Source organism: Chelonia mydas, chromosome 5 (genome assembly GCF_015237465.2).
Source record: "Chelonia mydas isolate rCheMyd1 chromosome 5, rCheMyd1.pri.v2, whole genome shotgun sequence".
In the NCBI taxonomy this organism is placed as follows: Eukaryota; Metazoa; Chordata; order Testudines; family Cheloniidae; genus Chelonia; species Chelonia mydas.
This window is the reverse complement of record NC_051245.2, coordinates 1,163,274-1,188,739: the sequence shown is the minus strand read 5'-3', so window position 1 is coordinate 1,188,739 and position 25,466 is coordinate 1,163,274. Positions and strand designations below refer to the sequence as shown.

Below are 25,466 nucleotides of genomic sequence, written 5' to 3'. Positions count from 1 at the left end.
GGACCGTGAAAGGCAGCGTCAGCATGAGGAAAAGCAGCGTCAGCACGAGCTGGAGCTGGCCAAGCTGAGGACCAGCGAGCCTCCAGCTGCAGTGAGTGCGGGGGGACCCAGGACAGCAAGGAGCTTTGATAAGTGTTTCCTGGCCCAGCGGAAGGAGGGGGAGGACATCGATAGCTTCCTGACGGCCTTTGAGAATGCCTGCGAGATGCACAGGGTTGACCCTGCAGACAGGCTCCAGTTTCTCATCCCCTTACTGGACCCCAAAGCCGTGGAGGTGTACAGCCGAATGACAGGGGCGGAGGCAGGGGACTACGAACTGTTCAAACAGGCCCTGCTCCGTGAGTTTGGGCTGACCCCCGAGATGTACCGGAGAAGGTTCCGGAGTCAGCGTAAAACGCCTGAGGGCACATATCTACAGCTGGTCAACCAGATGCAGGGATATGCCCTCAAGTGGGTGGATGGGGCCCAAGCTATAGAGGACCTGCTTGACCTAATCGTACTGGAGCAAATGTATGAACAGTGCCCGTCCGACCTGAGGCTGTGGCTGGTGGACAAAAAGCCAGAGAACCCGCAACATGCAGGGCAGCTGGCCGACGAGTTTCTGAACAGCCGGTCAGGGGGTGGCAGGGAGGAGTGCCAAAAGAACAGGCCCCCCCACGATGCAGAGAGAGAGTCACCCTGGGACCTCCCAAAGGGGGAACATGGAAAACCGCCTCCCAAGGGGAACATCTGGCATCAGGTCCAACCGCCCGACTTGAGGGGACCAACGGGACATGAGCTGCTATCACTGTGGCCAGAGAGGCCACATCCGGACCCAGTGCCCCAGGCTCAGGGACAGACTGAGCAGATCGAACCCGCACAGGGTTAACTGGGTAGGGACCCAGCTGGACGAGGGTCAGGCTTCCCAGACAAGGGGGGCTGGCAGCTTACCACCTGCTCAGGAGGGAGGAGTTTCCCAAGCCAGCTCTTCTGGGGGGCTGGATGCTCTGGACTCAAGGTTCTCAGTTTACAGGGTGGGTGCGGGGCTGTCCCTCCGAAGAGAGTGCCTTGTTCCCCTGGAAGTGGATGGGAGGAAGGTCAATGGATACTGGGATACGGGCGCGGAGGTGACGCTGGCCCGGCCCGAGGTGGTGGCCCCAGATCATGTGGTGCCCAACACCTACCTGACCCTGACGGGGGTGGGCAGGACCCCATTCAAGGTGCCCGTGGCAAGGGTACATCTGAAATGGGGGGCCAAGGAGGGCCCCAAGGACGTGGGGGTGCACCACCACTTGCCCACTGAGGTGTAGCTGTGGGGGGGACTTAGGGGACTGGCCGAGCAACCCCCAGGGTGCCCTGGTCATGACCCATAGCCAGAGCCGGGGAGGGGCACTGTGCCCTGACCTCGGAGAGGGTACCTTGCCAGAGGCGTGGGACCCCCTTGGTGGGGAGGGAACGACAAGGGGCACAGCTCAGAGAGGCTGTGGCCTCAGACCCGGCCAGCAAGAGGGAACCGGGCCCCATCCCTTCCCCAGCCGCTGAGTTCCAGGCCGAGTTGAGGAAAGATCCCTCCTTGCGGAAGCTCAGGGACCTGGCCGACCTCAGGGTGGGACGGACCATGAGGAGAGGCTGCCAGGAGAGGTTCCTGTGGGAGAAGGGGTTCCTGTACCGAGAATGGGCTCCCCCAGGGGAAGGGGAGTCCTGTGGGATCAGGAGGCAGCTGGTGGTCCCCCAGAAGTACCGCCGCAAGCTCCTGTCCCTGGCCCATGACATCCCCCTCGCAGGGCACCAGGGAATCCGGCGCACCCGGCAGAGGTTGCTACAGAACTTTTACTGGCCCGGGGTCTTTACCACGGTCCGGCAGTATTGCCGATCCTGTGACCCCTGTCAGAGGGTGGGGAAGGCCCGGGACAAGGGGAAAGCGGCGTTGAGACCTTTGCCCATCATAGAGGAGCCTTTCCAGAAGGTGGCCATGGACATCGTGGGGCCTCTCAGCAAGACGACCCGGTCGGGGAAGAAATACATTCTGGTGGTGGTAGATTTCGCCACCCGCTACCCCGAGGCAGTGCCCTTAGCTTCCATGGAAGCAGACACCGTGGCAGATGCGCTCCTGACCATTTTCAGCCGAGTGGGGTTCCCCAGGAAAGTCTTGACAGACCAAGGCTCCAACTTCATGTCGGCCCTGCTCCGGTGCTTGTGGGAGAAATGTGGGGTCCGGCACGACTGGGCCTCAGCGTATCACCCCCAGTCCAATGGGCTGGTGGAGAGGTTTAACGGGACGCTAAAGATGATGCTGAAAACCTTTATGAACCAGCACCCGCAGGATTGGGACAAGTACTTACCTCACCTGCTGTTCGCGTACAGGGAGGTGCCCCAGGAGTCTACCGGATTTTCGCCTTTCGAACTGTTATATGGAAGGAGGGTGAGGGACCCCCTGGACCTGATGAGAGACGAGTGGGAGGGGAAGGCCACTCCCGATGGAGAGTCAGTGGTGGAGTATGTCCTGATCTTCCGAGAGAGACTGGCTGAACTCATGGGCCTGGCCAGGGAGAATCTGGCCAGAGCCCAGAGGAAGCAGAAGGTCTGGTATGACCGCACGGCGCGGGCCCGGGCCTACGCCACCGGGGATCAGGTGACGGTTCTCATCCCCGTGAGAAAGAACAAACTACAGGCCGCCTGGGAGGGCCCGTTCAAGGTCGTCAAGCAACTCAATGAGGTAAACTATGTGGTGGAGCTGTCGAACCGGGCCCACCACCGCCGGGTGTACCATGTGAATATGATGAAGCCATATTATGCCAGGGGGAATGTGGTGTTAGCCGTGTGTGGACAGTGGGAGGAGCAAGGAGATGACCCTTTAGTAGATCTATTCCCTGGGACCAGAGCTGGTTCCCCCCTGGAAACAATTCCCCTCTCGGATCAGCTCACCCCTGCCCAGCAAGCTGAGGTCAGGGGGGTGCTGCATCCGTACCGATAGCTGTTTTCCAACCAGCCTGGACGCACTAATCTGACTGTCCACCAGGTGCAGACAGGGTCGCACCCGCCGATAAGATGCTCCCCTTTCCGAGTCACAGGGAAAACTGCTCAGGACCTGGAAAGAGAGGTCCGGGACATGCTGGCTTTGGGGGTGATCCAGCCATCGGCCAGCCCTTGGGCCTCGCCGGTGGTGCTGGTCCCCAAAAAGGATGGGTCAGTCCGGTTCTGTGTGGACTATCGGAAGCTCAATGCCGTCACTGTATCTGATGCCTACCCCATGCCCAGGCCTGACGAGCTCCTAGACAAGCTGGGAGGAGCTCGGTACCTTACCACCATGGACCTTACAAAGGGCTACTGGCAAGTGCCGCTGGATACAGATGCCCGGCTGAAATCGGCCTTTATCACCCCTCTGGGGCTCTATGAGTTCCTGACCCTGCCTTTCGGCCTCAAGGGAGCGCCGGCCACCTTCCAGCGCCTGGTGGACCAGCTCCTGAGGGGGATGGAGAGTTTTGCCGTGGCGTATATTGACGACATCTGTGTCTTTAGCCAGACCTGGGAGGACCACGTGTCCCAGGTTAGACAAGTGCTGGACCGACTCCAGGGGGCTGGGCTGACTGTCAAAGCGGAGAAGTGCAAGGTGGGGATGGCTGAAGTATCTTACCTGGGCCATCGGGTGGGGAGCGGCCGCCTAAAGCCGGAACCGGCCAAGGTGGAGGTGATCAGAGACTGGCCCGCTCCCCACACCAAAAAGCAGGTCCAAGCCTTTATTGGGATGGCAGGATACTACCGAAGATTTGTGCCCCACTTTAGCACCATCGCCACCCCCATCACTGAGCTATGCAAGAAGGGGAAGCCAGACAAGGTGGTCTGGACCGAGCAGTGCCAGGAGGCTTTCCGGGGCCAGGAGGTCACCTGAGTCCTTTGTTCTCCAACCCAGTTCTGGCAAACCCAGATTTTGACAAGCCCTTTGTGGTGTTCACCGACGCCTCAGACACGGGACTGGGGGTGGTGTTAATGCAGGAAGACGAAAAGGGGGAGAGACACCCCATCGTGTACCTGAGCAAGAAGTTGCTACCCCGGGAGCAACACTACGCGGCCATCGAGAAGGAGTGCCTGGCCATGGTGTGGGCCCTCAAGAAACTAGAGCCCTATCTCTTCGGGCGACACTTCACCGTGTACACCGACCACTCTCCCCTGACCTGGCTGCACCAGATGAAAGGAGCCAACACCAAGCTCCTGAGGTGGAGCCTGCTCCTGCAGGATTACGACATGGACGTGGTCCACGTGAAGGGAAGTGCCAACCTGATAGCGGACACGCTGTCCCTGACTCTCCCACGCTTTGGAACAATTGGCTCTCTCAGTTGGGTCCCACCAGAACCAGCATCATTACAACTTCTGGTTAGCCAGTGGGGTGGGACCAAAGTTCTCTCTGTTTGGCTGGTTTGGTGCCTTAGTAGTGAAGGACCTCCAGCCTTGGGCTGTGACTGGGCTCTGAGCAATTTGTCCTGAATTGATACTCTCAGTTGGGTCCCGCCAAAGCCCGCTTCGTTGCACCCTGCCACGTGCCCAGTGCCCCGCAGTGTGTGGCCGAGTCAGCGGAGGTCTGGCCTGGGTTAGCTGGGGGGTGATCCCTGGCCCTCCAGGTCCCCAGGCCGGCACACACAGGCTGGCCGTGGAGTTGCTCTGCAGTGATGGCTCTGTGGACCCGTCGCGCTAGCTGGTGGGGACTCCAAGGAAGAGCAGGCACCAAGTGGGACAACTAAGCCAAGAGACGCCCCGACCTGGGGGCAGGGATTACTAGAGTGGGGAGGAGGAGTTGGCCTCTTGGGGGGGACGACCCTGGGAGCCTACACTCAGGACTCCAGCCAGAGGGGATTCCTGCAGAGGGGGGCCTGTCGGGGGGTGTGACGTTCGGAGTGTAATATAATATCTCATTGAAAGGTGACAGGGCCAGAAAGAGTTAATTACCTCCCAGACTGCCTGACCCAGGCCTGACTTTAGGGACTGGTTAGGAAGAGATGGAAATGGAGAGAGCTGTGAAATGCAGCCGGCATTGTGAGAGAGAGAAGGGGAGCTGTGTGCTCAGGGCTTGTGATGTCCGCAAACAAGCCTTGTCTATGGCTGTAGCTTTGATTCAAAGAGGAATATTAACATTTAGGAAGACACTTGAGTGAAATAGAATTGTCTATGTCTCTTTGAAGGTTGTGATAACCTGTGTCTGAACTGTTAACGGATAAGTTACCCTGTGCTAATGGCCAGGAGGTTTGGAAGAAGGAAAGTTAAGCCTATTGTTTTCTCAGGCCAAAAGGCTGCAGGAAATGTATAAAAACCTTGGGACATGATCCTTCTTCATCTCAGATCTGCTCTGGGTTTCAAGAGGGGGAAACCTTAAGCCATAAGGTCTGAGATCCCCAGTCACTGACTGGAGTCACCCTGAATATGGACATTGGACTATAACCTCTGGACTATTTCTAAAAGGACTTTTGGCAAATACAAGCTCAGCTCTGCTGTGTATCTGAACCTCAAGAATTGAATTCAAGTCTGTCTGTATATTGATCTTTTAACAAACACACTCTCTCTTTTCTTTTTTAATAAACTTTAGTTTAGTTAATAAGAATTGACTGTAAGTGTGTACCTGGGGTAAGATCTCAGTTATCATTTAACCTGGGTCTGGGGCTTGGTCCTTTGGGGTCAGGGGAACCTTTTGTTTTATATGATGAAATAAGATTTTCAGAGTTTATCATCCTCTGTTTGACGTGTGTGTCTGGATGGAGGCTGGAAGCTGGTACTTTAAGGGCACTGCGTTGTGTGGACGTCTGAGCACCCAGGGAGGGGCTAGAGAAGCTGGTTTGGGCTGGCTGGGTAAATCTCAGTATTGGAATATCCCCCAGCGTTTGGGGTTTGTCTGCCCCGCTCTGTTTGCAGCTCACCCTGATTGAGTGACCTCAGCTGGCTCCCATGGGCAGCCCCGTCACAGGGGGGCTGCTTGAGGATCCAGCCTGGCACAGGCCCCAGGATGCTGCTGAAGCCAGGCCGGGCTGGTGCCCCTGGGGTGGCTGGGAAGTCACTGGCAGACCCAGCTGGTTTCCCCATTGTTCAGAGTTAGCAGCGCTGGGGGGTCGGGCAGCCAGGCAGCGCACCCCCATCTCCCAGCCCACGACGGGGAACCACGGACCCAGCCCTGTCAGACCTGCAGGCTCAGCACCGCACCCGGAGCCCGGGCCTGCCCTGGCAGAGGGAGAGGGGCAGGACTCCCCACGGGGCGGCCTGGCATGGGAAGGGGTGCACTGGATGCAGGCATAGCCAGCCCTGAGCTGCCACTTGGCTCAATTGGCCAGGTACAAAATGGCCCAGGGAGCCCCTCAGCCCCCCTCCTGCCAGGGCCGCCCCCAAATGCCCCCTCCACATGGGCCATCCCCCGCTGTGAGCCAAGGGGCAGCAGGTCCCACCCCGCCCTCAGCCGCAGCTCACGCCCCTGAGCTCCACTCCCTGACCCTCTGCATGCACCAGCCGCCCCCGGTGCAGCCCGGGCACGGCGCTCCCTTACCCGTGCTCCGTGGCGCAGAGCGAGCGCAGGCTCAGGTACCAGCTGCCCGTCTGGGGGTACGGGATCCGTAAGCGGGCCAGGCTGGCCGTGCTGTTGACAGACAGCAGGAACCCAGCCAGGGACCCTGCGGGGAGGCAAGCAGCAGTGAGCAGGGGCTGGGCTGCAGGACCTCCCCGCTCTGTGCTGGCAGCCCCATGGGGCCACGGGGGCAATGCTGCAGCACGCCGGGGACTGAGCTGCCTGGCAGGAACCCCTTTCCCAGCCCCCTCCCTGCGCTGTAGGGGGTGTGGGGCAGCCCATGCTGCAGTGATGGGACCCAGAGCCGCTCCGAGCTCTCCCCCCATGCGGCATGCAGCGGTCGGGGTGTCGCGCGGCCGGCTGGGAACAGCTTTCACTGAACCCAGAGCCGCTGGCTGCAGCTGGATCTGCGTCCACATGGGGCTGCTCCGGGTTAGCCGGCCTGGTCTAAGCCAGTGACCCGCTCCTGCTCCAGCCCCCTCACCTGCAGCGCCCCCTGCTGGGCGCGCCGATAGCCCCAGGCCCATGCCTCTGGCGCCACCTACTGGGGAGCACGGAGGTGGGCGCAGGCCAGCCCTCACCTGTCTCACAGGTGACAGACGCGTTGTCTCCTGCCGTCAGCGGGACCTCGTGGGTCAGACACCCAAAGACCGTCACGTTCTCCCCCCGCAGGGACGACTGAAAAGGACAGAGCCCAACACTGAGTTCCTGACACTCCGGCCTGGACCCCCACAGCTCTGCCGCTGTCCCCCCAACCCTGAGCCGCAGTCCCCCCCATCCCAGCCCTGGGCTCCCCACAACCCCACAGCTCTGCTGGTGCCCCCCAACCTGCAGCCCCCCCATCCCAGCCCTGGGCACCCACCAACCCCCACAGCTCTGCCAGTGCCCCCCAATCCTCAGCCCCCGCCATCCCAGCCCCGGGCTCCCCACAGCCCTGCCAGTGCCCCAGCCCCTGAGCCATGGTGCCCTGCCCTCGCCTGGGGGGGTCTCTCACCACATTGAGTTTGAGCTCCAGGTTGAGCACCCCCCCGCTGTCCAGCACCGGCAGCAGGCTAATGCCGAAGACAGCGGGCCGGTTGGGCGGCACCGAGACGTTGGGCCCGAAGAAGATGTAGAAGTGGACAGAGAAGGTGTCGAGCTCGTTGCGCAGCGTGGGCCGGATGGGCCAGCAGCACACGCCGGGGGGCGGCCCAGCTGGAGGCGGCTGGGTGCCCTTCGGCGCGGCGGGGGGCAGGCTCTCCCCCAGCGACAGGCTGACCAAGGCACCGAAGGACTGAGGCATGTTCATGGCAGCAGCGGGGAGCATGACAGGGGCCCGGGACAGACCGGGCCTGGAGCAGTCTGCAGGGGACGAGGGCAGTGCCGTCACCGGGCTTCCGGGCTGCCCTCCGGACCAGCCCCAGCACCCGGCCCCAGCCCTGCCCCCTGGCGGGTCTCTCTTCCCAGGGAGTCCCAGGCCAGAAGGCGCCGCTGTGACCAGTCTCCCCCAGCATCACCCGGGCCAGGGACCCACCCCGCCCCCCGTGCTAACCGCTGGGCAGATCTCTCGGAAACCAGCCAATCTGGATTTCACAACTGCCAGGGATGGAGACACCACCCCAGCCCTTGTGAAGCTGGTTCTGCTGCCAGCAAAGACAGGCCTGGTGCTGCCCACAGCCGGTCTCGGAGGCATGGCCTGCCCTGCCCAAGTTCGGTGCGGCTCTGCCGCAGAGCTGGGGAGAGAACCCAGGCGTCCTGGCTTTCAGCCTCCACCCCCACACACCTCCCAGAGCCCGGATGGGGCCCAGCCCCTGCCCCCCGGACTCCAGTGGGAACTGCACAGGGGCAGGTCCTGGGCTCTGGGGTGGTTACCCTGACAGCCAAGGTCCCCGCCAGCCACCCCACGGCCCAGCCCCACGGCTCTCACCTGTGAGCTGCACCGTGAGCTGGAAGTGGATGGGGCCCGGCACGCCCAGGGCCTTCTCCAGCAGCACGTAATACCAGTGCTGCCAGAGGGGCAGCTCCAGCGCCAGCTGGCAGGGCGCCCGCTCCCGGCAGTCCAGCGCGGTGGAGTTGTGCAGCGGGGGGGCCTTGGCTCGCACCTTCAGCCAGAGCGGACAGCTCGTGGCGCTGCGGTTCCCCGCCCGGCAGCCCAGCACCTGCACCAGCACCCGCGACGTGTGGCTGGGCACAAAGACCCTGCCGAGGAGGGGAAGCGTGAGCCCCGCGGGGACCCCCATGGCGAGGCTGGCGCTGCCCCCCCCCCGAGACCATGTGCCCCATGCCAGGAGCCAGGCCCCCTCCTGTGGGCCACACACAACCCAGGATGCTCCCCTCCCCCCTGGTCATGGGGGGCTGGTGCCCTGTGACCCCGGGGTCAGCGGGAGCTTGGACTGAGTCTGCCCGCGGGGGAACCGGCTTGGGGGACAGGTGTCCCCCTGAGAATGGGGGAGGGGGGCTGAATGATCTGCTGCTGCCATCCCCCCAAAGGGGGGGCCACATTCACCCCTGGCCAGGCTCAGTTATTGGGGTGGGCAGGAAGCGGGGAGATCCCCTGCCACTGAAGGGGACCCCAGCCCGAGAAGGGAGCTCGTCCCCACCACTGAGCTGGGAGAGCCCCACAGCAGAGCCGCCTGGCACAGAGCAGGGACCCCCCCACTCACTTGTAGAGGCTGGAGCGGTTGTGGGGCGCGATGCTCTGGGCGCTGACGTAGCCGGGGTACAGCACGGCGATCCCCACGAGGCGCTGCGCGATGAGCTGGGGCTGGAAGAGGTACTGGCACTCCTCGTACAGACCCTGCGGGGTGGGGGCAGTCAGAGCGGGGCCGGGCACCGAGCCTCCCCACCCCCTCACGGCCTGATCCCGGCACCCCCTGACTGCTCCCCCACCGGCCTCCCAACCCCCTCACAGCCTGATCCGGGCACCCCCTGTCCCCTCCCCCACCGGCCTCCCCACCCCCTCACGGCCTGATCCCGGCACCCCCTGACCCCTCCCCCACCGGCCTCCCCACCCCCTCACGGCCTGATCCCGGCACCCCCTGACCCTCCCCCACCGGCCTCCCCACCCCCTCAAGGCCTGATCCCGGCACCCCCTGACCGCTCCCCCACCGGCCTCCCCACCCCCTCACAGCCTGATCCCGGCACCCCCTGACCCCTCCCCCACCGGCCTCCCCACCCCCTCACGGCCTGATCCCGGCACCCCCTGACCCCTCCCCCACCGGCCTCCCCACTCCCTTACAGCCAGATCTTGGCACACCCCCAACCTGCCCCCCACAGAGTCCCCCCACACCCTCACAGCAAGATCTGGGCTCCCCCAACCCTTCCCCCACTGGCCTTCCCGCCCCCTCATGAGCATATCCTGGCACCCCCCTCCCCCTGCCCCACAGAGCCACCCCACCCCCTCACAGCCAGATCTGGGCACCTCCGACCCCTCCCCCACAGAGCCCCCCACACCCTCATGGCCAGATCTGGGCACCTCCGACCCCTCCCCCACAGAGCCCCCCACACCCTCATGGCCAGATCTGGGCACCGAGCTTCCCAACCCATCACAGCCAGATCCAGGCACCCCCCCAACCCCTCCCCCACCGGCCTCTCAACCCCATCATGGCCAGATCCAGGCACCTGTCGACCCCTTCCCCAACAGCCCCCCCACCCCCTCACAGCCAGAGCCGGGCAACAAGCACCCACACACACACAATGGCCAGATCTGGGCACCCCTCCCCCTCCTCGATTGGCCTCCCCACCCTCACCACAACCCAGATTTGGGCACTGAGCACGTCCTGTCCCCCCACCCCCGCAGCCAGAGGAGCCCCAGGCTGCCAGATTGCCGCCAGCCCCGGGCCACCAGCCCCAGCCCTGGGTCACCAGCCAGGTCGACTGCTGGCCCAGTGCCAAGCTGCCCTGTGCCCGGTCGCTCACTGACCCCAGCTACCTGTTGGCCTCCGGCCGGAGCTGAGCTGCCCCTCGGCCCCTCCTGGCCTCTGCCTGTGACACGTCACTGCCTGGTCTCCTGCTCCCAGTCGGGCTGGGGGCTAGTGGGCGGCTGGGCCTGTGCTGTACAGCAGGTGGGACTGGGTGATCTGGGGCCCCTGCTGGCCGTGCATTCTGACTCTACCCACTCCGCCCCCCGGTGCCCATGAGCGCCCTGCCCTGCAGCCTGCTGTAACGAAGAAAGGGAAGAAAGGAGAGCAGCAGAATACAGACCCTGGACTTCAGAAAAGGAGACTTTGACTCCCTCAAAAACTGATGGGCAGGATCCCCTGGGAGAATAACATGAGGGGGAAAGGAGTCCAGGAGAGCTGGCTGTATTTTAAAGAATCCTTATTGAGGTTACAGGGACAAACCATCCCGATGTGTAGAAAGAATAGTAAATATGGCAGGCGAGCAGCTTGGCTTAACAGTGAAATCCTTGCTGATCTTAAACACAAAAAAGAAGCTCACAAGAAGTGGAAGATTGGACAAATGACCAGGGATGAGTATAAAAATATTGCTCGGGCATGCAGGAGTGAAATCAGGAAGGCTAAATCACACCTGGAGTTGCAGCTATCAAGAGATGTTAAGAGTAACAAGAAGGGTTTCTTCGGGTATGTTAGCAACAAGAAGAAAGCCAAGGAAAGTGTGGGCCCCTTACTGAATGAGGGAGGCAACCTAGTGACAGAGGATGTGGAAAAAGCTAATGTACTCAATGCTTTTTTTGCCTCTGTCTTCACGAACAAGGTCAGCTCCCAGACTACTGCACTGGGCAGCACAGCAAGGGGAGGAGGTGACCAGCCCTCTGTGGAGAAAGAAGTGGTTCTGGACTATTTAGAAAAGCTGGACAAGCACAAGTCCATGGGGCTGGATGCGCTGCATCCGAGAGTGCTAAAGGAGTTGGCGGATGTGATTGCAGAGCCATTGGCCATTATCTTTGAAAACTCATGGTGATCGGGGGAAGTCCCAGACGACTGGAAAAAGGCTAATGTAGTGCCAATCTTTAAAACAGGGAAGAAGGAGAATCCTGGGAACTACAGGCCAGTCAGCCTCACCTCAGTCCCTGGAAAAATCATGGAGCAGGTCCTCAAGGAATCAATTCTGAAGCACTTAAGGGAGAAGAAAGTGATCAGGAACAGTCAGCATGGATTCACCAAGGGCAAGTCATGCCTGACTAATCTAATTGCCTTCTATGAGAAGATAACTGGCTCTGTGGATGAGGGGAAAGCAGTGGACGTGTTGTTCCTTGACTTTAGCAAAGCTTTTGACACGGTCTCCCACAGTATTCTTGCCAGCAAGTTAAAGAAGTATGGGCTGGATGAATGGACTATAAGGTGGATAGAAAGTTGGCTAGATTGTCGGGCTCAACGGGTAGTGATCAATGGCTCCATGTCTAGTTGGCAGCCGGTATCAAGTGGAGTGCCGCAAGGGTCTGTCCTGGGACCGGTTTTGTTCAATATCTTCATTAATGATCTGGAGGATGGTGTGGATTGCACCCTCAGCAAGTTTGCAGATGACACTAAACTGGGAGGAGAGGTAGATACGCTGGAGGGTAGGGATAGGATCCAGAGGGCCCTAGACAAATTAGAGGATTGGGCCAAAAGAAATCTGATGAGGTTCAACAAGGACAAGTGCAGAGTCCTGCACTTAGGACGGAAGAATCCAATGCACCGCTACAGACTAGGGACCGAATGGCTCGGCAGCAGTTCTGCAGAAAAGGACCTAGGGGTTACAGTGGACGAGAAGCTGGATAGGAGTCAACAGTGTGCCCTTGTTGCCAAGAAGGCCAATGGCATTTTGGGATGTATACATAGGGGCATTGCCAGCAGATCGAGGGACGTGATCGTTCCCCTCTATTCGACATTGGTGAGGCCTCATCTGGAGTACTGTGTCCAGTTTTGGGCCCCACACGACAAGAAGGATGTGGAAAAATTGGAGAGAGTCCAGCGAAGGGCAACAAAAATGATTAGGGGACTGGAACACATGACTTATGAGGAGAGGCTGAGGGAACTGGGATTGTTTAGTCTGCGGAAGAGAAGAATGAGGGGGGATTTGACAGCAGCCTTCAACTACCTGAAAGGGGGTTCCAAAGAGAATGGCTCTAGACTGTTCTCAGTGATAGCAGATGACAGGACAAGGAGTAATGGTCTCAAGTTGCAGTGGGGGAGGTTTAGGTTGGATATTAGGAAAAACTTTTTCACTAGGAGGGTGGTGAAACACTGGACTGCGTTACCTAGGAAGGTGGTGGAATCTCCTTCCTTAGAAGTTTTTAAGGGCAGGCTTGACAAAGCCCTGGCTGGGATGGTTTAGTTGGGGATTGGTCCTGCTTTGAGCAGGGGGTTGGACTAGGTGACCTCCTGAGGTCCCTTCCAACCCTGATCTTCTATGATTCTATGATAAGTGGGAATTCTGCATGCTGTGCATGAATACGAGGTGTGCCTCAGTTTCCCCTCTGTGCTGCATGTGTAACTAGGTGGTGTCAAAAGGTGGTTTATTCTTGGTAGAGGCCCAGGTGTGGCTGCCGCCTGGCTCAGACAATGGCCTGGACATTTTGTTACCTAGCCACTGCCGGCCCTGGGGCCCACCCTCTGCAAGAGGGCAGGCGCCTGCAACCAGCAGGAGAACAAAGACCTGAGGGGGAAGCCAGGTGACCTGATATGCCCAGAAAACAGACCAAGGGATGGCGGAGGGGCCCGGTGGGGATCAGTGCGTGGGCCGCGGGAAGCAGGACACACTCCTGCCTGGGGACTTGAGGGGGTCAGGAGACCTTGGGGCTCGGCACGGTCTGTGCTTGTCCCAGACAGCCAGGAACCCTCCTGCTGCTGCCCCGCTGGCTGGGAGTCACTGAGAGTCAGGAACTCAGGGGGCACCGCTCCCTTTGGGGGTGCAGCCTCTCCGAGGGGTCTGGTTGAGGGGACTCGCTGCAGGGAGCCCCCAGCTTGACCCAGGCGTGCTGGAGGCTCCGAGGGTTGGTCCCAGGAGGCAGGGACACTGAGGGGCTGACCCCAGTGAGAGTGTGACCCTCAGGGGGCTAAGGCACAGAGAGGTCCCCTGGCCTGCAGCTCCGTGACCCCTGGCCTTTCTGCGGGGTCCTTCCCACGGGGCTCGCCTGCTCTCACCAGGCCTTCCGCGACCAGCAGGCCTTCCCGGCCCTTCTCCTGGGGCCAGGCCTCCGGCCGCATTCCCAGGCCACCAGCATCTGGGCTCCACAGAGCTCCTGGACCCACACATCAGCCCCTTGGTTCTGGGGCCCCAGCCCAGCACCTGGGGCTGTGACTAAGGCAGGCCACCCCAGCCCAGGGAGCCTCTCTGAAGGCTTGCTGCTCCCCCAGCTGGTCACCCTCCTGGGGGTACCCCTGCAGCTGGCTTTTCAGGAGGTGGCTCCAGATTTACACTTGGCCCCATTTCCCCAGCAGATCTGCTGCTCCCCTGAACATCTGTTTCCTTAAAGGGGCCATGTCCCAGATCAGGGCTTGGCTGGCCCCGGGGCCACTACCCCTAAAAGGGGACAGACCCCCGGTACAGCACTCCTCTGCCCACAGGCTCACCTGTCACAGCTTGGCATCCTCTGCCACAGAAATTGATGGGGAGCCCCCTGCCCCTCCCGCAGACAGAGCCATGGGGAACCCCCTGCCCCTCCCCTAGACACAGCCATGAGGAACCCCCTGCCCCTCCTCCAGGCAGAGCCATGGGGAGCCCCCTGCCCCTCCCCCAGGCAGAGCCATGGGGACCCCCCTTCCCCTCCCCCAGACAGAGCCATGGGGACCCCCCTGCCCCTCCCCTAGACACAGCCATGGGGAACCCCCTGCCCCTCCCCTAGACACAGCAATGGGGAATCCTCCTCCCCTCCCCCAGACAGAGCCATGGGGAACCCCCTCTCCCCTCCTTCAGACAGAACAATGGGGAACCCCTCTCCCCTCCCCCAGACAGAACAATGGGGAACCCCCATCTCCTCCCCCAGACACAGCAAGGGGGAATCCCCCCTCCTGTCCTCCAGATAGAACAATGGGGAACCCCTCTCCCCTCCCCCAGACAGAACAATGGGGACTCCCCCTTCTGTCCCCCGATAGAACAATGGGGAACCCCCCTCTCCTCCCCCAGACACAGCCATGGGGAATCCCCCTCCCTCAGTCAGAGCAATAGGGGCCTTGCCCTCCACTGGCCCAGCCTGGGGCAGCTCTAGCGCCCCACAGGGCATTGGCTTGTCCCTGCCTCTGGTGTCGGGGGTGGGGGGGGCACGGCCATTAACCTTCCCCTGCTGGCCCCTCACCTTGACGGAGATCTTGCCCTCATCCTTGGGCAGGTGGGCGGCCAGGAACCAGTCTCCGGGCAGCGGGCTGGTGATGTTGAACACCCCGGTGGTGCGGTTCGGCAGGCTCCAGGTGAGGGTGAGCGTGAAGGAGCTGGGGACGGCTGTGTCCCGGGGGAAGTGGGTGTGGAGGGGGGCGATGATGGGGGGAGCCCCGGAGCGGAAATACCTGCAGGGCAGAGAGCGCGTGAGCGGGGGAGGGCGGGCAGAGAGCAGCCCAGCAGCTGGCGGGCGGGGAGGGTGGCGTCGGCAGCAGGAACCTGGCACCATCAGCCCCCAGGGACACCGCAGCTGGACAGCTACATCCCCTCGCTAGCACAGGCCCACCCTCGCTGTGCCGAGGCCCCGCTATCCCGACCCGCAACGCCCTGCGAACGGCGATCCCGGGAGGTGGCAGGGAGAGACTCCGCGGTCCCAGTGTGGGGCAAGGCCCCCCTCGCCGTGTGCTGTGTCGTCCCTGGCAGGCGGATTCACAGCCCAGGCTCCTTTGCCCTAAGGCAGGTGCGAGCGAGGGGCCTCGCAGCCCTGGGGGAGACCCACGTGTCCCCAGAAGGGGGCCAGCACCTGCACAACACTCCCTATGTGCCAGCCCAGCTGGGCCCCGCCCCAGAGGAATCCAGGCACCGGAGTCCAAGCCCCAGCACCCCCCCACCCTAACACCCACACGGTGACGCTGCGGTCCGGGCACCGGTCCCCGAAGGTGCCGCCCTGCTCCTTGAAGGTGATGAGGTTCCAGACGGCGACCAGGGTGTCCTCAGGGATGCGGAAGTGGAAGAGCTCGATGCTGGCAAAGGAGCGGAAGGGGCTCAGCTTGCGCGGCGTGCGGGTGAAGTAATCAGTCACAAAGAGCCCGTCTGCAAGAGGGCATGGAGGGGGGAGGGGAAGGAAGAGGGGCCATGAGCCAGAATGGCCTGGGATGTAGGAATTCCCAGCCAGCTGCCCATGGGCCCATCAAGCCCGGTCTCCTGGCGCTGACAGGGCCCAGCATCAGCTGCCTCGGAGGCAGGGGCAGGAAACCCCCTGGTGGCCAGTTGCGGAACAGCTTGTCCATGGGGGAGTTCCCCCAACCCCCTCAGCTGCAGCTGGCTCATCCTATGTCCCTTCCATTCTCCTCCTCTCTGATGTGCCCGGCTGCCCTCCTGCTCCCCAGGAGTGGCCGATCCCTGCCTGAGCCCTGCTGAGCTGGGGGCTGCAGAGATACCTTGTGGCGGTGAGTTCCGCAGACCCATGGTGCACCATGTGCAGAAAGCTTTTCCGTTGCCCCTTACAAATTTGCTGCCCTTCAGTTCCTGGAGCGCACCCTCGCCTGGTGTCAGGAGGGTGGGTGAAGGGCAGCCCCAGCCTCCCGTCTCTAACCACTCGCTACCCTGTGCCCCTGTCACATCCCAGCCCTGATTCCTCCCAGCACTCCTAGACGCTTCAGATGGGGGGGGGGGGGGGGGTTCTCGTGGCCCCACTCTGAGCCTGTCTCTGAGCCCCTTGAATTTCCAGCCTCCTTGATAGAGGTGACCTGCACTCGGGTCCATCACACCCCTGTGACTCCTCAGCATCGCTCATGTCCCTGTCCCTTGCCCAGCTGCTGCGTCACACCCTGTCCTGCCCCAATCTCTCCACCCATCGACCCAGCTCCCCCACAAGCCAGGACACACGGCCCCACCCCCCGCACAGCTGGCTCCGTGCTTCAAACTGACAGGGGTTTGGAAAGTCCAGATCAGCAGAGTCAGAGGGGTCTCCCCCCCGAACCCTCCCCCGGCGCTGAGCGAGCAGGTGCAGGGCTTGCCCGGGGCTCAGCGCTGGCCGGACCCCAGCCTGGCGGGGCCATCTGTCTGGCTGCTTTCAGGCTCCCAGTTCTGCCCTCCTCTGGGTCGCCCTTGGGGGTGCCTGTCCCGGCACTCTGGGGCTGATCCCCTTTGTATCCAGTGTCTCCCGAAGGGGGTGGGGGCAGGGCAAGCCACGCAGGGAGCGCTGCCTGACGGCAGGTGGGAAACACTAACACACAGGGTGCGGCGACACCAGCCAGGTACGTGCACCCTGCACCCGCAGCAGCCCTAGGGCGAACGGGGGCTGGGCACCAAACCCTTCTGTGCCCCTGCACGGAGTCAGGGCAGACCTCTGAGCCGGGCCAGGATCGCTGTGGCCCCTACAACAGCTCTGGCATCAGATTCCGAGGAAGGGGACACGTGTGTGCCATGCACCCTGTGCCACGCAAGGCCGTGAACGCTGTGTGCCATGTGCCAGGCCGGGCCATGCACGCCCTGTGCCCTGCGCCACGCGGGGACATGCATGCCGTGCTATCCAGGCATGCAGAGCCTCGCTGGACTGTGTTGGGCCAAGAAGGCCAAGCTCCTGGTAGCTGGGGCAAGGTGTGTTTGGAATGAAGCCTTCACTCCCAGCTGCCTGCCTGCTCCATGCAGCGAACGGACCCAGCGGTCCCCGCAGCACCGGGCAGCTGGTACCGTATGGGATCTGCCCGGGGTGAGATGTGTCCCCCGGCCCCTCATCCTGCCCCAGCTGGGGTTCTGCTCCTCCATCGCTGAGGGGCAGCACCTCTCCCCAGCCGCAGGAGCATGCTCCTTTGAACGTTTCAGGGGGCCCCTGGGGGCCTCATGCTGGGCCCCTGCAAGGGGGATTCTGCCCTGCAGCCCTGTTGAAAAGGCAGCCTTGTCCTCACTGCCCCAAAGGAGCACATGCTGCCAGGTACCCACAGGGCCTCTGCCCCACGGCACCCACGTGGGAGCCCTCTGACAGCTCCGTGCCATCTGCTGCGCCATGGAGGGACCTGGAGAGCCTCCCTGTCCAGCACACGCCACGCCAACGGTGACCTCCTGCTCCCACCACCTCAGGCTGGGTCCGGTCCCGGCTCTGGCTGGCCCAGGGGCAAGCTCGCCTTTCCCCAAGCACCAGTCCCTTTCCGGGGCAGTGGGCATGGCCTCCAGGGCTGCTTTGCCACAGCGCAGAGAAGAGGAACGAGACCATGATAAAATGGAAGCAGAAGCAAGGAGGCACCTCAGTGCCCAGCCCCATCCAGAGGCAGAGCCGGCCTGGTGCAGGACGAGCACAGGGCAAACCGCACGGGCCACGTTCTCTGGGGTGGGTGAGAAACAGACCGTCACACATGGGGGTGTTTGGGGGCCGGGGACACCAGGCTGTGAGCCGATCTCTCCGTATTCCCCCCTCTCGGCGGCGGGACTGGGCTGTGCCTCGCTGGCTCAGCTGACCTGCGCTGGGAACATTGCTGTAGCAAGCCCAGGAGTTCTCCGCCAGTCAGGGCAGAGGCTGCTCTGCCAGCCCCTGGCCCGGGTGATGCTGCCTGGGGAGCAGACGCACCGTGTCTCCTGCCCGCAGCCTGGGGGAGGTGGGATCTGGCTCCCACTGGCTGGGTTGCCATGGGCCTGGCAGTGATAGCATCAAAGCAGGAGGCTGGTGATGGGAGCTGAGCTGAGCGTCACTGTCCCTGGTGGGACTGAGCTTCCTGCACAACCATCACAAGAGCCGGAATGATTGTGGCCAAATGTTCCTCCCCGGGAACTCGCCAGGCAATTGCCAAGCGTCCCCGGCAGCGCTCATGCCCGGGCATGTGCACTAGGGCTCCGGGGGAGACGAACAGGAGAGACATTAATTACAGCCCCCGCCAGCACGCCTGCGAGCCACAGTGACGGGAAACCCCAGCAGGAGCCATTCCCGGGCAGGGACCTCAGGCCTGGTGCTGGGGCTGTGGCCTGGGTGTCTGCTCAGCACAATTCATCTCCGCGGGAGCAGGGTGGCCCGAGCAGCGTCTGGGCACTGAACCCACCACTCCTCGTGTGTGTGCATGTGGGCTGGGGCGTGTGTGGGCTGGGGCGCGTGTGGGCTGGGGCGCGTGTGTAGATAGGTGTGCGCAGACACAGCCAGCCGTACCCTGACATACATACCCCTTTGCCTGGAGCAAAGGCTGTGTCTCCGATTGCCCTCATCGTCAGTACAAGTGTTGTCAACCTGCGCCATAGTTCAAGGGAACCCACCCAATCTCCCCCTCCGCCCCCCTTCCCACGGAAATGCGCCCGTCATGTGCCCAAAGCCAGCCATTCGGCATTAACCCCACGCCCTGGGTGCTGGTGGAAATATCTCTACTTCCACCCTGAGAATAAACCCAGCTCCTGCTGCATGGCAGCTGCCCCCTGCCCAGGTGAGTCGGTGACCCTCGCAGGTGGGGTCAGTGATCCCACGCAGCCAGGCAGGGTGACTCCCCAGCCCTGAGTCTCACCCTCCCCATCACAGGGCTGGCTGGGGGCACAGGAACCTGGCCCAGACCCCCAGGGGCGGGGATCCCCAATGGATGGAGATTGAGCAACTCCCCAGGCAGCAGCAGGGCGCCAGGCAGGGACTTAGCTGCTGGCAAGGGCCATGAGGCTGGGTGGTGACACCACCCAGGGAGCGGGTGGGGTGCAGGGGGTGTCACTATGGGAGGGTGGCAGGGTGTGTGGGGATGACACGGGGTCAGAGCGGGTAGGGTGGCATGGTGGGGGCAGGTACTGGGGTATACTGGGGGCACAATGGGGGATCTAATGGGAGGAGGGGGTTCTCAGAATGGGGGAGGGGAGATGGCAGGGCAATTGCTTTGAAGCCTATGAGTGATTTGGGACTGTGGTCGACCACTCTGCACAATTCCTCTGATAGCAGTGCCCATCACCCCAGTGTCTGACCACCCAGTGCCAGGCCGCAAGCACCCAGCACTGGCACACCATGGGGCTCAGCACGGGGCAGAGGCAGAGACAGCTCCCCCTGGCCCCCCGGGGATCAGCACCGGGACAGGGACAGCTCCCCCCGCCCCCCACCCGGGGATCAGCACCGGGACAGGGACAGCTCCCCCCACCCCCACCCGGGGATCAGCACCGGGACAGGGACAGCTCCCCCCGCCCCCCCCGGGGATAAGCACCGCGACAGGGACAGCTCCCCCGGACCCCCACCCCCCCCGGGGATCAGCACCGGGACAGGGACAGCTCCCCCGGACCCCCCGGGGATCAGCACCGGGACAGGGACAGCTCCCCCGGACCCCCCCCCCCACCCCCCCGGGGATCAGCACCGCGACAGGGACAGCTCCCCCCGCCCCCCGGGGATCAGCACCGGGACAGGGATAGCTCCCCCGGACCCCCACCCCCTCCCGGGGATCAGCACCGGGACAGGGACAGCTCCCCCCGCCCCCCACCCCCACCCGGGGATCAGCACCGGGACAGGGACAGCTCCCCCGGACCCCCACCCCCTCCCGGGGATCAGCACCGGGACAGGGACAGCTCCCCCCGCCCCCCGGGGATCAGCACCGGGACAGGGTCAGCTCCCCCGGACCCCCCCGGGGATCAGCACCGGGACAGGGACAGCTCCCCCCGCCCCCCACCCGGGGATCAGCACCGGGACAGGGACAGCTCCCCCGGACCCCCACCCCCCCCCCGGGGATCAGCACCGGGACAGGGACAGCTCCCCCGGACCCCCCGGGGATCAGCACCGGGACAGGGACAGCTCCCCCCGCCCCCCACCCGGGGATCAGCACCGGGACAGGGACAGCTCCCCCCGCCCCCCGGGGATCAGCACCGGGACAGGGACAGCTCCCCCGGACCCCCACCCCCTCCCGGGGATCAGCACCGGGACAGGGACAGCTCCCCCCGCCCCCCACCCCCACCCGGGGATCAGCACCGGGACAGGGACAGCTCCCCCGGACCCCCAGGGGATCAGCACCGGTTCAGGGACAGCTCCTGGGACTTTAACTGGGACTTGGTCCTGCTTTGAACAGGGGGTTGGACTAGATGACCTTCTGGGGTCCCTTCCAACCCTGATATTCTATGATTCTATGATTCTATGATTCCCCCAGGATCTCCCCCGGCCCCGCAGGCCCCCCCCCTCCGGCCCCCGCCCCCGGCCCCCCAACTCCCCGCCCCAGCCCCGCAGGACCCCCCGGCCCCCAACCCCCCGCCCCGGCCCCGCAGGGCCCCCCTCACCGGCCAGGGGCCCCGCGCCGAGCAGCAGCAGCAGCAGCAGCCGGGCCATGCCTCGCGCCGCGCTCCCCGGCCCCGCACCATCCCCGCAGCCGCCCGCAGCCATGACGTCAGGCCCCGCGCCTGCCCATTGGCCCGGCGCACGCCGATCGCCCTATAGGCCGCCAACGATTGGCCGAGCCGCTGCCACTCACCGCGCCGGCCCGCCCCTGCTGCTGCTGCTGCTCCCGGGGCCGCTGCTTCCCCGCTGCCCGGCGGCCGGGGCGGGAATGGGGCGGAGGTGGGGCGGATCAGGGGAGTGGAGACGGGTTGGGGTGGGATGGGGCGGAGGGGGGGCGGGGGAGGGAATGGGGTGAGATGGGGGTGGAGGTGGGGCAGAGCAGGGGAGTGGAGGCGGGTTGGGGTGGGATGGGGCGGAAGGGGGGCGGGGGAGGGAATGGGGTGAGATGGGGGTGGAGGTGGGGCGGATCAGGGGAGTGGAGACGGGTTGGGGTGGGATGGGGCGGAGGGGGGGCGGGGGAGGGAATGGGGTGAGATGGGGGTGGAGGTGGGGCAGAGCAGGGAGTGGAGGCGGGTTGGGGTGGGATGGGGCGGAAGGGGGGCGGGGGAGGGAATGGGGTGAGATGGGGGTGGAGGTGGGGCGGATCAGGGGAGTGGAGACGGGTTGGGGTGGGATGGGGCGGAGGGGGGGGCGGGGGAGGGAATGGGGTGAGATGGGGGTGGAGGTGGGGCAGAGCAGGGGAGTGGAGGCGGGTTGGGGTGGGATGGGGCGGAGGGGGGGCGGGGGAGGGAATGGGGTGAGATGGGGGTGGAGGTGGGGTGGAGCAGGGGAGTGGAGACGGGTTGGGGTGGGATGGGGCGGAGCGGGGGCGGGTGGAGGGAATGGGGTGAGATGGGGGTGGAGGTGGGGCAGAGCAGGGGAATGGAGGCGTGTTGGGGTGGGGCAGGGCTGGGCTGGGGCGGGTGGAGGGAATGGGGTGAGATGGGGGTGGAGGTGGGGCAGAGCAGGGGAATGGAGGCGGGTTGGGGTGGGATGGGGCGGAGCGGGGGCGGGGGAGGGAATGGGGTGAGATGGGGGTGGAGGTGGGGCAGAGCAGGGGAATGGAGGCGGGTTGGGGTGGGGCAGGGCTGGGCTGGGGCGGGTGGAGGGAATGGGGTGAGATGGGGGTGGAGGTGGGGCAGAGCAGGGGAATGGAGGCGGGTTGGGGTGGGGCAGGGCTGGGCTGGGGCGGGTGGAGGGAATGGGGTGAGATGGGGGTGGAGGTGGGGCAGAGCAGGGGAATGGAGGCGGGTTGGGGTGGGATGGGGCGGAGGGGGGGGGGCGGGGGAGGGAATGGGGTGAGATGGGGGTGGAGGTGGGGCAGAGCAGGGGAGTGGAGGCGGGTTGGGTTGGGGTGGGGCAGGGCTGGGCTGGGGCGGGTGGAGGGAATGGGGTGAGATGGGGGTGGAGGTGGGGCAGAGCAGGGGAATGGAGGCGGGTTGGAGTGGGATGGGGCGGAGCGGGGGCGGGTGGAGGGAATGGGGTGAGATGGGGGTGGAGGTGGGGCAGAGCAGGGGAGTGGAGGTGGGTTGGGGTGGGATGGGGCGGAGCGGGGGCGGGGGGAGGGAATGGGGTGAGATGGGGGTGGAGGTGGGGCAGAGCAGGGGAATGGAGGCGGGTTGGGGTGGGATGGGGTGGAGCGGGGGCGGGGGAGGGAATGGGGTGAGATGGGGGTGGAGGTGGGGCAGAGCAGGGGAATGGAGGCGGGTTGGGGTGGGGCAGGGCTGGGCTGGGGCGGGTGGAGGGAATGGGGTGAGATGGGGTGGAGGTGGGGCAGAGCAGGGGAGTGGAGGTGGGTTGGGGTGGGATGGGGCGGAGCGGGGGCGGGGGAGGGAATGGGGTGAGATGGGGGTGGAGGTGGGGCAGAGCAGGTTAATGGAGGCGGGTTGGGGTGGGATGGGGTGGAGCGGGGGCGGGGGAGGGAATGGGGTGAGATGGGGGTGGAGGTGGGGCAGAGCAGGGGAATGGAGGCGGGTTGGGGTGGGGCAGGGCTGGGCTGGGGCGGGTGGAGGGAATGGGGTGAGATGGGGTGGAGGTGGGGCAGAGCAGGGGAGTGGAGGTGGGTTGGGGTGGGATGGGGCGGAGCGGGGGCGGGGGAGGGAATGGGGTGAGATGGGGGTGGAGGTGGGGCAGAGCAGGGGAGTGGAGGCGGGTTGGGGTGGGAAGGGGCGGGGGGGGGGCGGGGGAGGGAATGGGGTGAGATGGGGGTGGAGGTGGGGCAGAGCAGGGGAGTGGAGGCGGGTTGGGGTGGGATGGGGCGGAGGGGGGGGCGGGGGAGGGAATGGGGTGAGATGGGGGTGGAGGTGGGGCAGAGCAGGGGAGTGGAGGTGGGTTGGGGTGGGATGGGGCGGAGCGGGGGCGGGGGGAGGGAATGGGGTGGAGTGGGGTGGAGGTGGGGCAGAGCAGGTTAATGGAGGCGGGTTGGGGTGGGATGGGGTGGAGCGGGGGCAGGGGGAGGGAATGGGGTGAGATGGGGGTGGAGGTGGGGCAGAGCAGGGGAATGGAGGCGGGTTGGGGTGGGATGGGGTGGAGCGGGGGCGGGGGGAGGGAATGGGGTGAGATGGGGGTGGAGGTGGGGCGGATCAGGGGAATGGAGGCGGGTTGGGGTGGGATGGGGCGGAGCGGGGGTGGGGGGGGAATGGGGTGAGATGGGGGTGGAGGTGGGGCAGAGCAGGTTAATGGAGGCGGGTTGGGGTGGGGCAGGGCTGGGCTGGGGCGGGTGGAGGGAATGGGGTGAGATGGGTGTGGAGGTGGGGCAGAGCAGGGGAATGGAGGCGGGTTGGGGTGGGGCAGGGCTGGGCTGGGGCGGGTGGAGGGAATGGGGTGAGATGGGGGTGGAGGTGGGGCAGAGCAGGGGAATGGAGGCGGGGCTGGGTGACACCTGGCACCTGACGTGGGATCAGGGCCTGTCGCAGCCCTGGGGAGCGCGCAGGCCACCGGACCTCATGCTCCTGCCGGGAGATTTGCTCTTCGGGACGGTCCGTGCCGGGAGCTGAGTGGGTCCGGAAGGGGAGGCTGCAGCACGTGGTTCTCCACGGCTGGGATCTCGGCATAACGATGTCCCCAGAGCTCCCACAAAGGAGGCAGCTGGGGGTGCGTCTGGGCTCCCGCGTTCGTGTCAGAACGTGGGCTCGAGTGTTCAGCCTGCATTCACACTCGGCCCATGGAGGGAGGTTACGGCTCCGCCATTACTGGGAGAGGCCCAGTGGTGGGACCTAGCTGGGACCCCGTAGCCTGGGGTCTATCCGCTGCACTGCCCCAGAGCCCAGCCTGCTCCCCTTAAAGTCAGTGGGAGGGAAAGGAGGAGTTGAGGGGTGAGTATGAGGTCCTGGGCCCTGGGCTGATGTCATAGAGCCCGGGGGTGAGGTCGTGGGGCCCGGGGGTGAGGTCATAGTGCCTTGGGGTGATGCCCTGGGGCCCTGGGTGTGAGCGCAATGAGTGTGTTTGTCCCTGTGTCTGTAATGTCCACCAGTCTTGCTGGCCCAGGGACTAAGCCCTCCAGGCTCCCCGCACCATTACGCTGGCACTGGCCCCAGTGGAAGCTGTGCTGGCTGGCGCACGGAATGACCCTGGGGCTCTGGTCGCCTGAGGAGATGCCCTCCCTCGCCAGCCCTTCTCACTGCTCTCGGGCCGTGCCCACGGCTGCACAGCCGCAGAGGGAGGCTCTGGGCCCATGAGTGTGAACACACAGCTGCCCACGGCCTGCCCCGAGGCCCTTCCTCAGCAGCAGCTGCAGCCTCTGGAGTGGGGGCCTGGCGGGGTGGCCCGTGGCCCTGGGATTTCACAGCAGCCCGCACTGGAGCGGGGGCTCGGGTGGCCAGGCCAGGCAGGGGAGGTGCCCGCCAGGCCCTGCTGTGCAGCCAGAGGGGCTGAAGAGCCCCCGGGGGCAGTGCGAGAGGCTGGGGCTGGGCATGCTGCAAACACGCCACAGAGAGCTGGGCCAGAGCAGGGCATCGGCACTCGGGGGGCACAATGGGCCCAATCGCTGTGGGAGAAGGTCCTTGGGCATGTGCAGTGGGCCCCATGGAGCCGGGCCCGGGTCACATAGTCACTGTCAGAGACTGGAGACCCAGCTCCATGGGGACACTTACCCCTGTCTGGCCATTGACAGTTTGCAGCCCCTGCTCCATCAGCCCAGGACCCTTCCTGTCGGCCCCAGTCCCAATGGCCCCATTCCTGCCAACCCCATGAGCCCCAGCCCCGTGGCCCTGATCCCTGTTGGGGTCTGTGAGGCACCCAGCTTGATGGGCCTCTGATCCCTCTTGGGCTGTGTAGGGCCCCAGGCCCGACGGGGCCCTGATCCCAGCTGGGAATCGAGAGGCATTAGCAATGCCAAGGATGACGGCTAACACCCTGGTTTCGCTCTGGTAACCCTGCGACTGTTAGCCACACTGGTCGCCAGCGGGCCCTACGGCTGCCGGGGGTGGGGCGGCTGTGGGGCTTCAGCTGCAGGGCAGGGAGGGAGGTGTGGGGCAGGGGTATGCAGATCCCACAGTCCCTGGTTAGCTGGTTTGCCTAGTATTTCCCCCAGAGACCCGGCCCCACGGTCGAGCGCAGGATCCCCGGGCAGGCAGCGCCCCCTGGTGGGGAAACAGCACAGAGCCTGCCAGGATGCACCGACCTCTTCCGCCAGCCGCGAAACGGACGGTCCCTCTCACCGCGAATCACGGCACTATTCCGGTTACT

The 25,466-nt window shown here is 64.4% G+C and overlaps 1 protein-coding gene across 3 annotated transcripts in view; it reads right to left on the bottom strand.

Moving 5' to 3' along the window:
* TMEM8B (transmembrane protein 8B) overlaps positions 1–20,843 on the bottom strand; it is a 36,206-nt gene extending 15,363 nt beyond the window's left edge. For 2 of the 3 annotated variants that reach the window (XM_043547728.1, XM_037902505.2), the window contains exons 1-8: positions 20,744–20,823; positions 15,439–15,628; positions 14,736–14,943; positions 9,160–9,293; positions 8,424–8,695; positions 7,512–7,858; positions 7,099–7,195; positions 6,500–6,623 (exon numbers count right to left, since the gene is read on the bottom strand). In XM_043547728.1, the coding sequence (XP_043403663.1) occupies positions 6,500–6,623; positions 7,099–7,195; positions 7,512–7,858; positions 8,424–8,695; positions 9,160–9,293; positions 14,736–14,943; positions 15,439–15,628; positions 20,744–20,792 (1,421 nt within the window). In that variant the 5' untranslated portion in view covers positions 20,793–20,823. Of the gene's footprint in view, positions 1–6,499; positions 6,624–7,098; positions 7,196–7,511; positions 7,859–8,423; positions 8,696–9,159; positions 9,294–14,735; positions 14,944–15,438; positions 15,629–20,743 lie in introns of all 3 variants that reach the window. The other variant, XM_037902504.2, reaches the window with a different exon arrangement.
* Between the last annotated feature and the right edge of the window lie 4,623 nt (positions 20,844–25,466).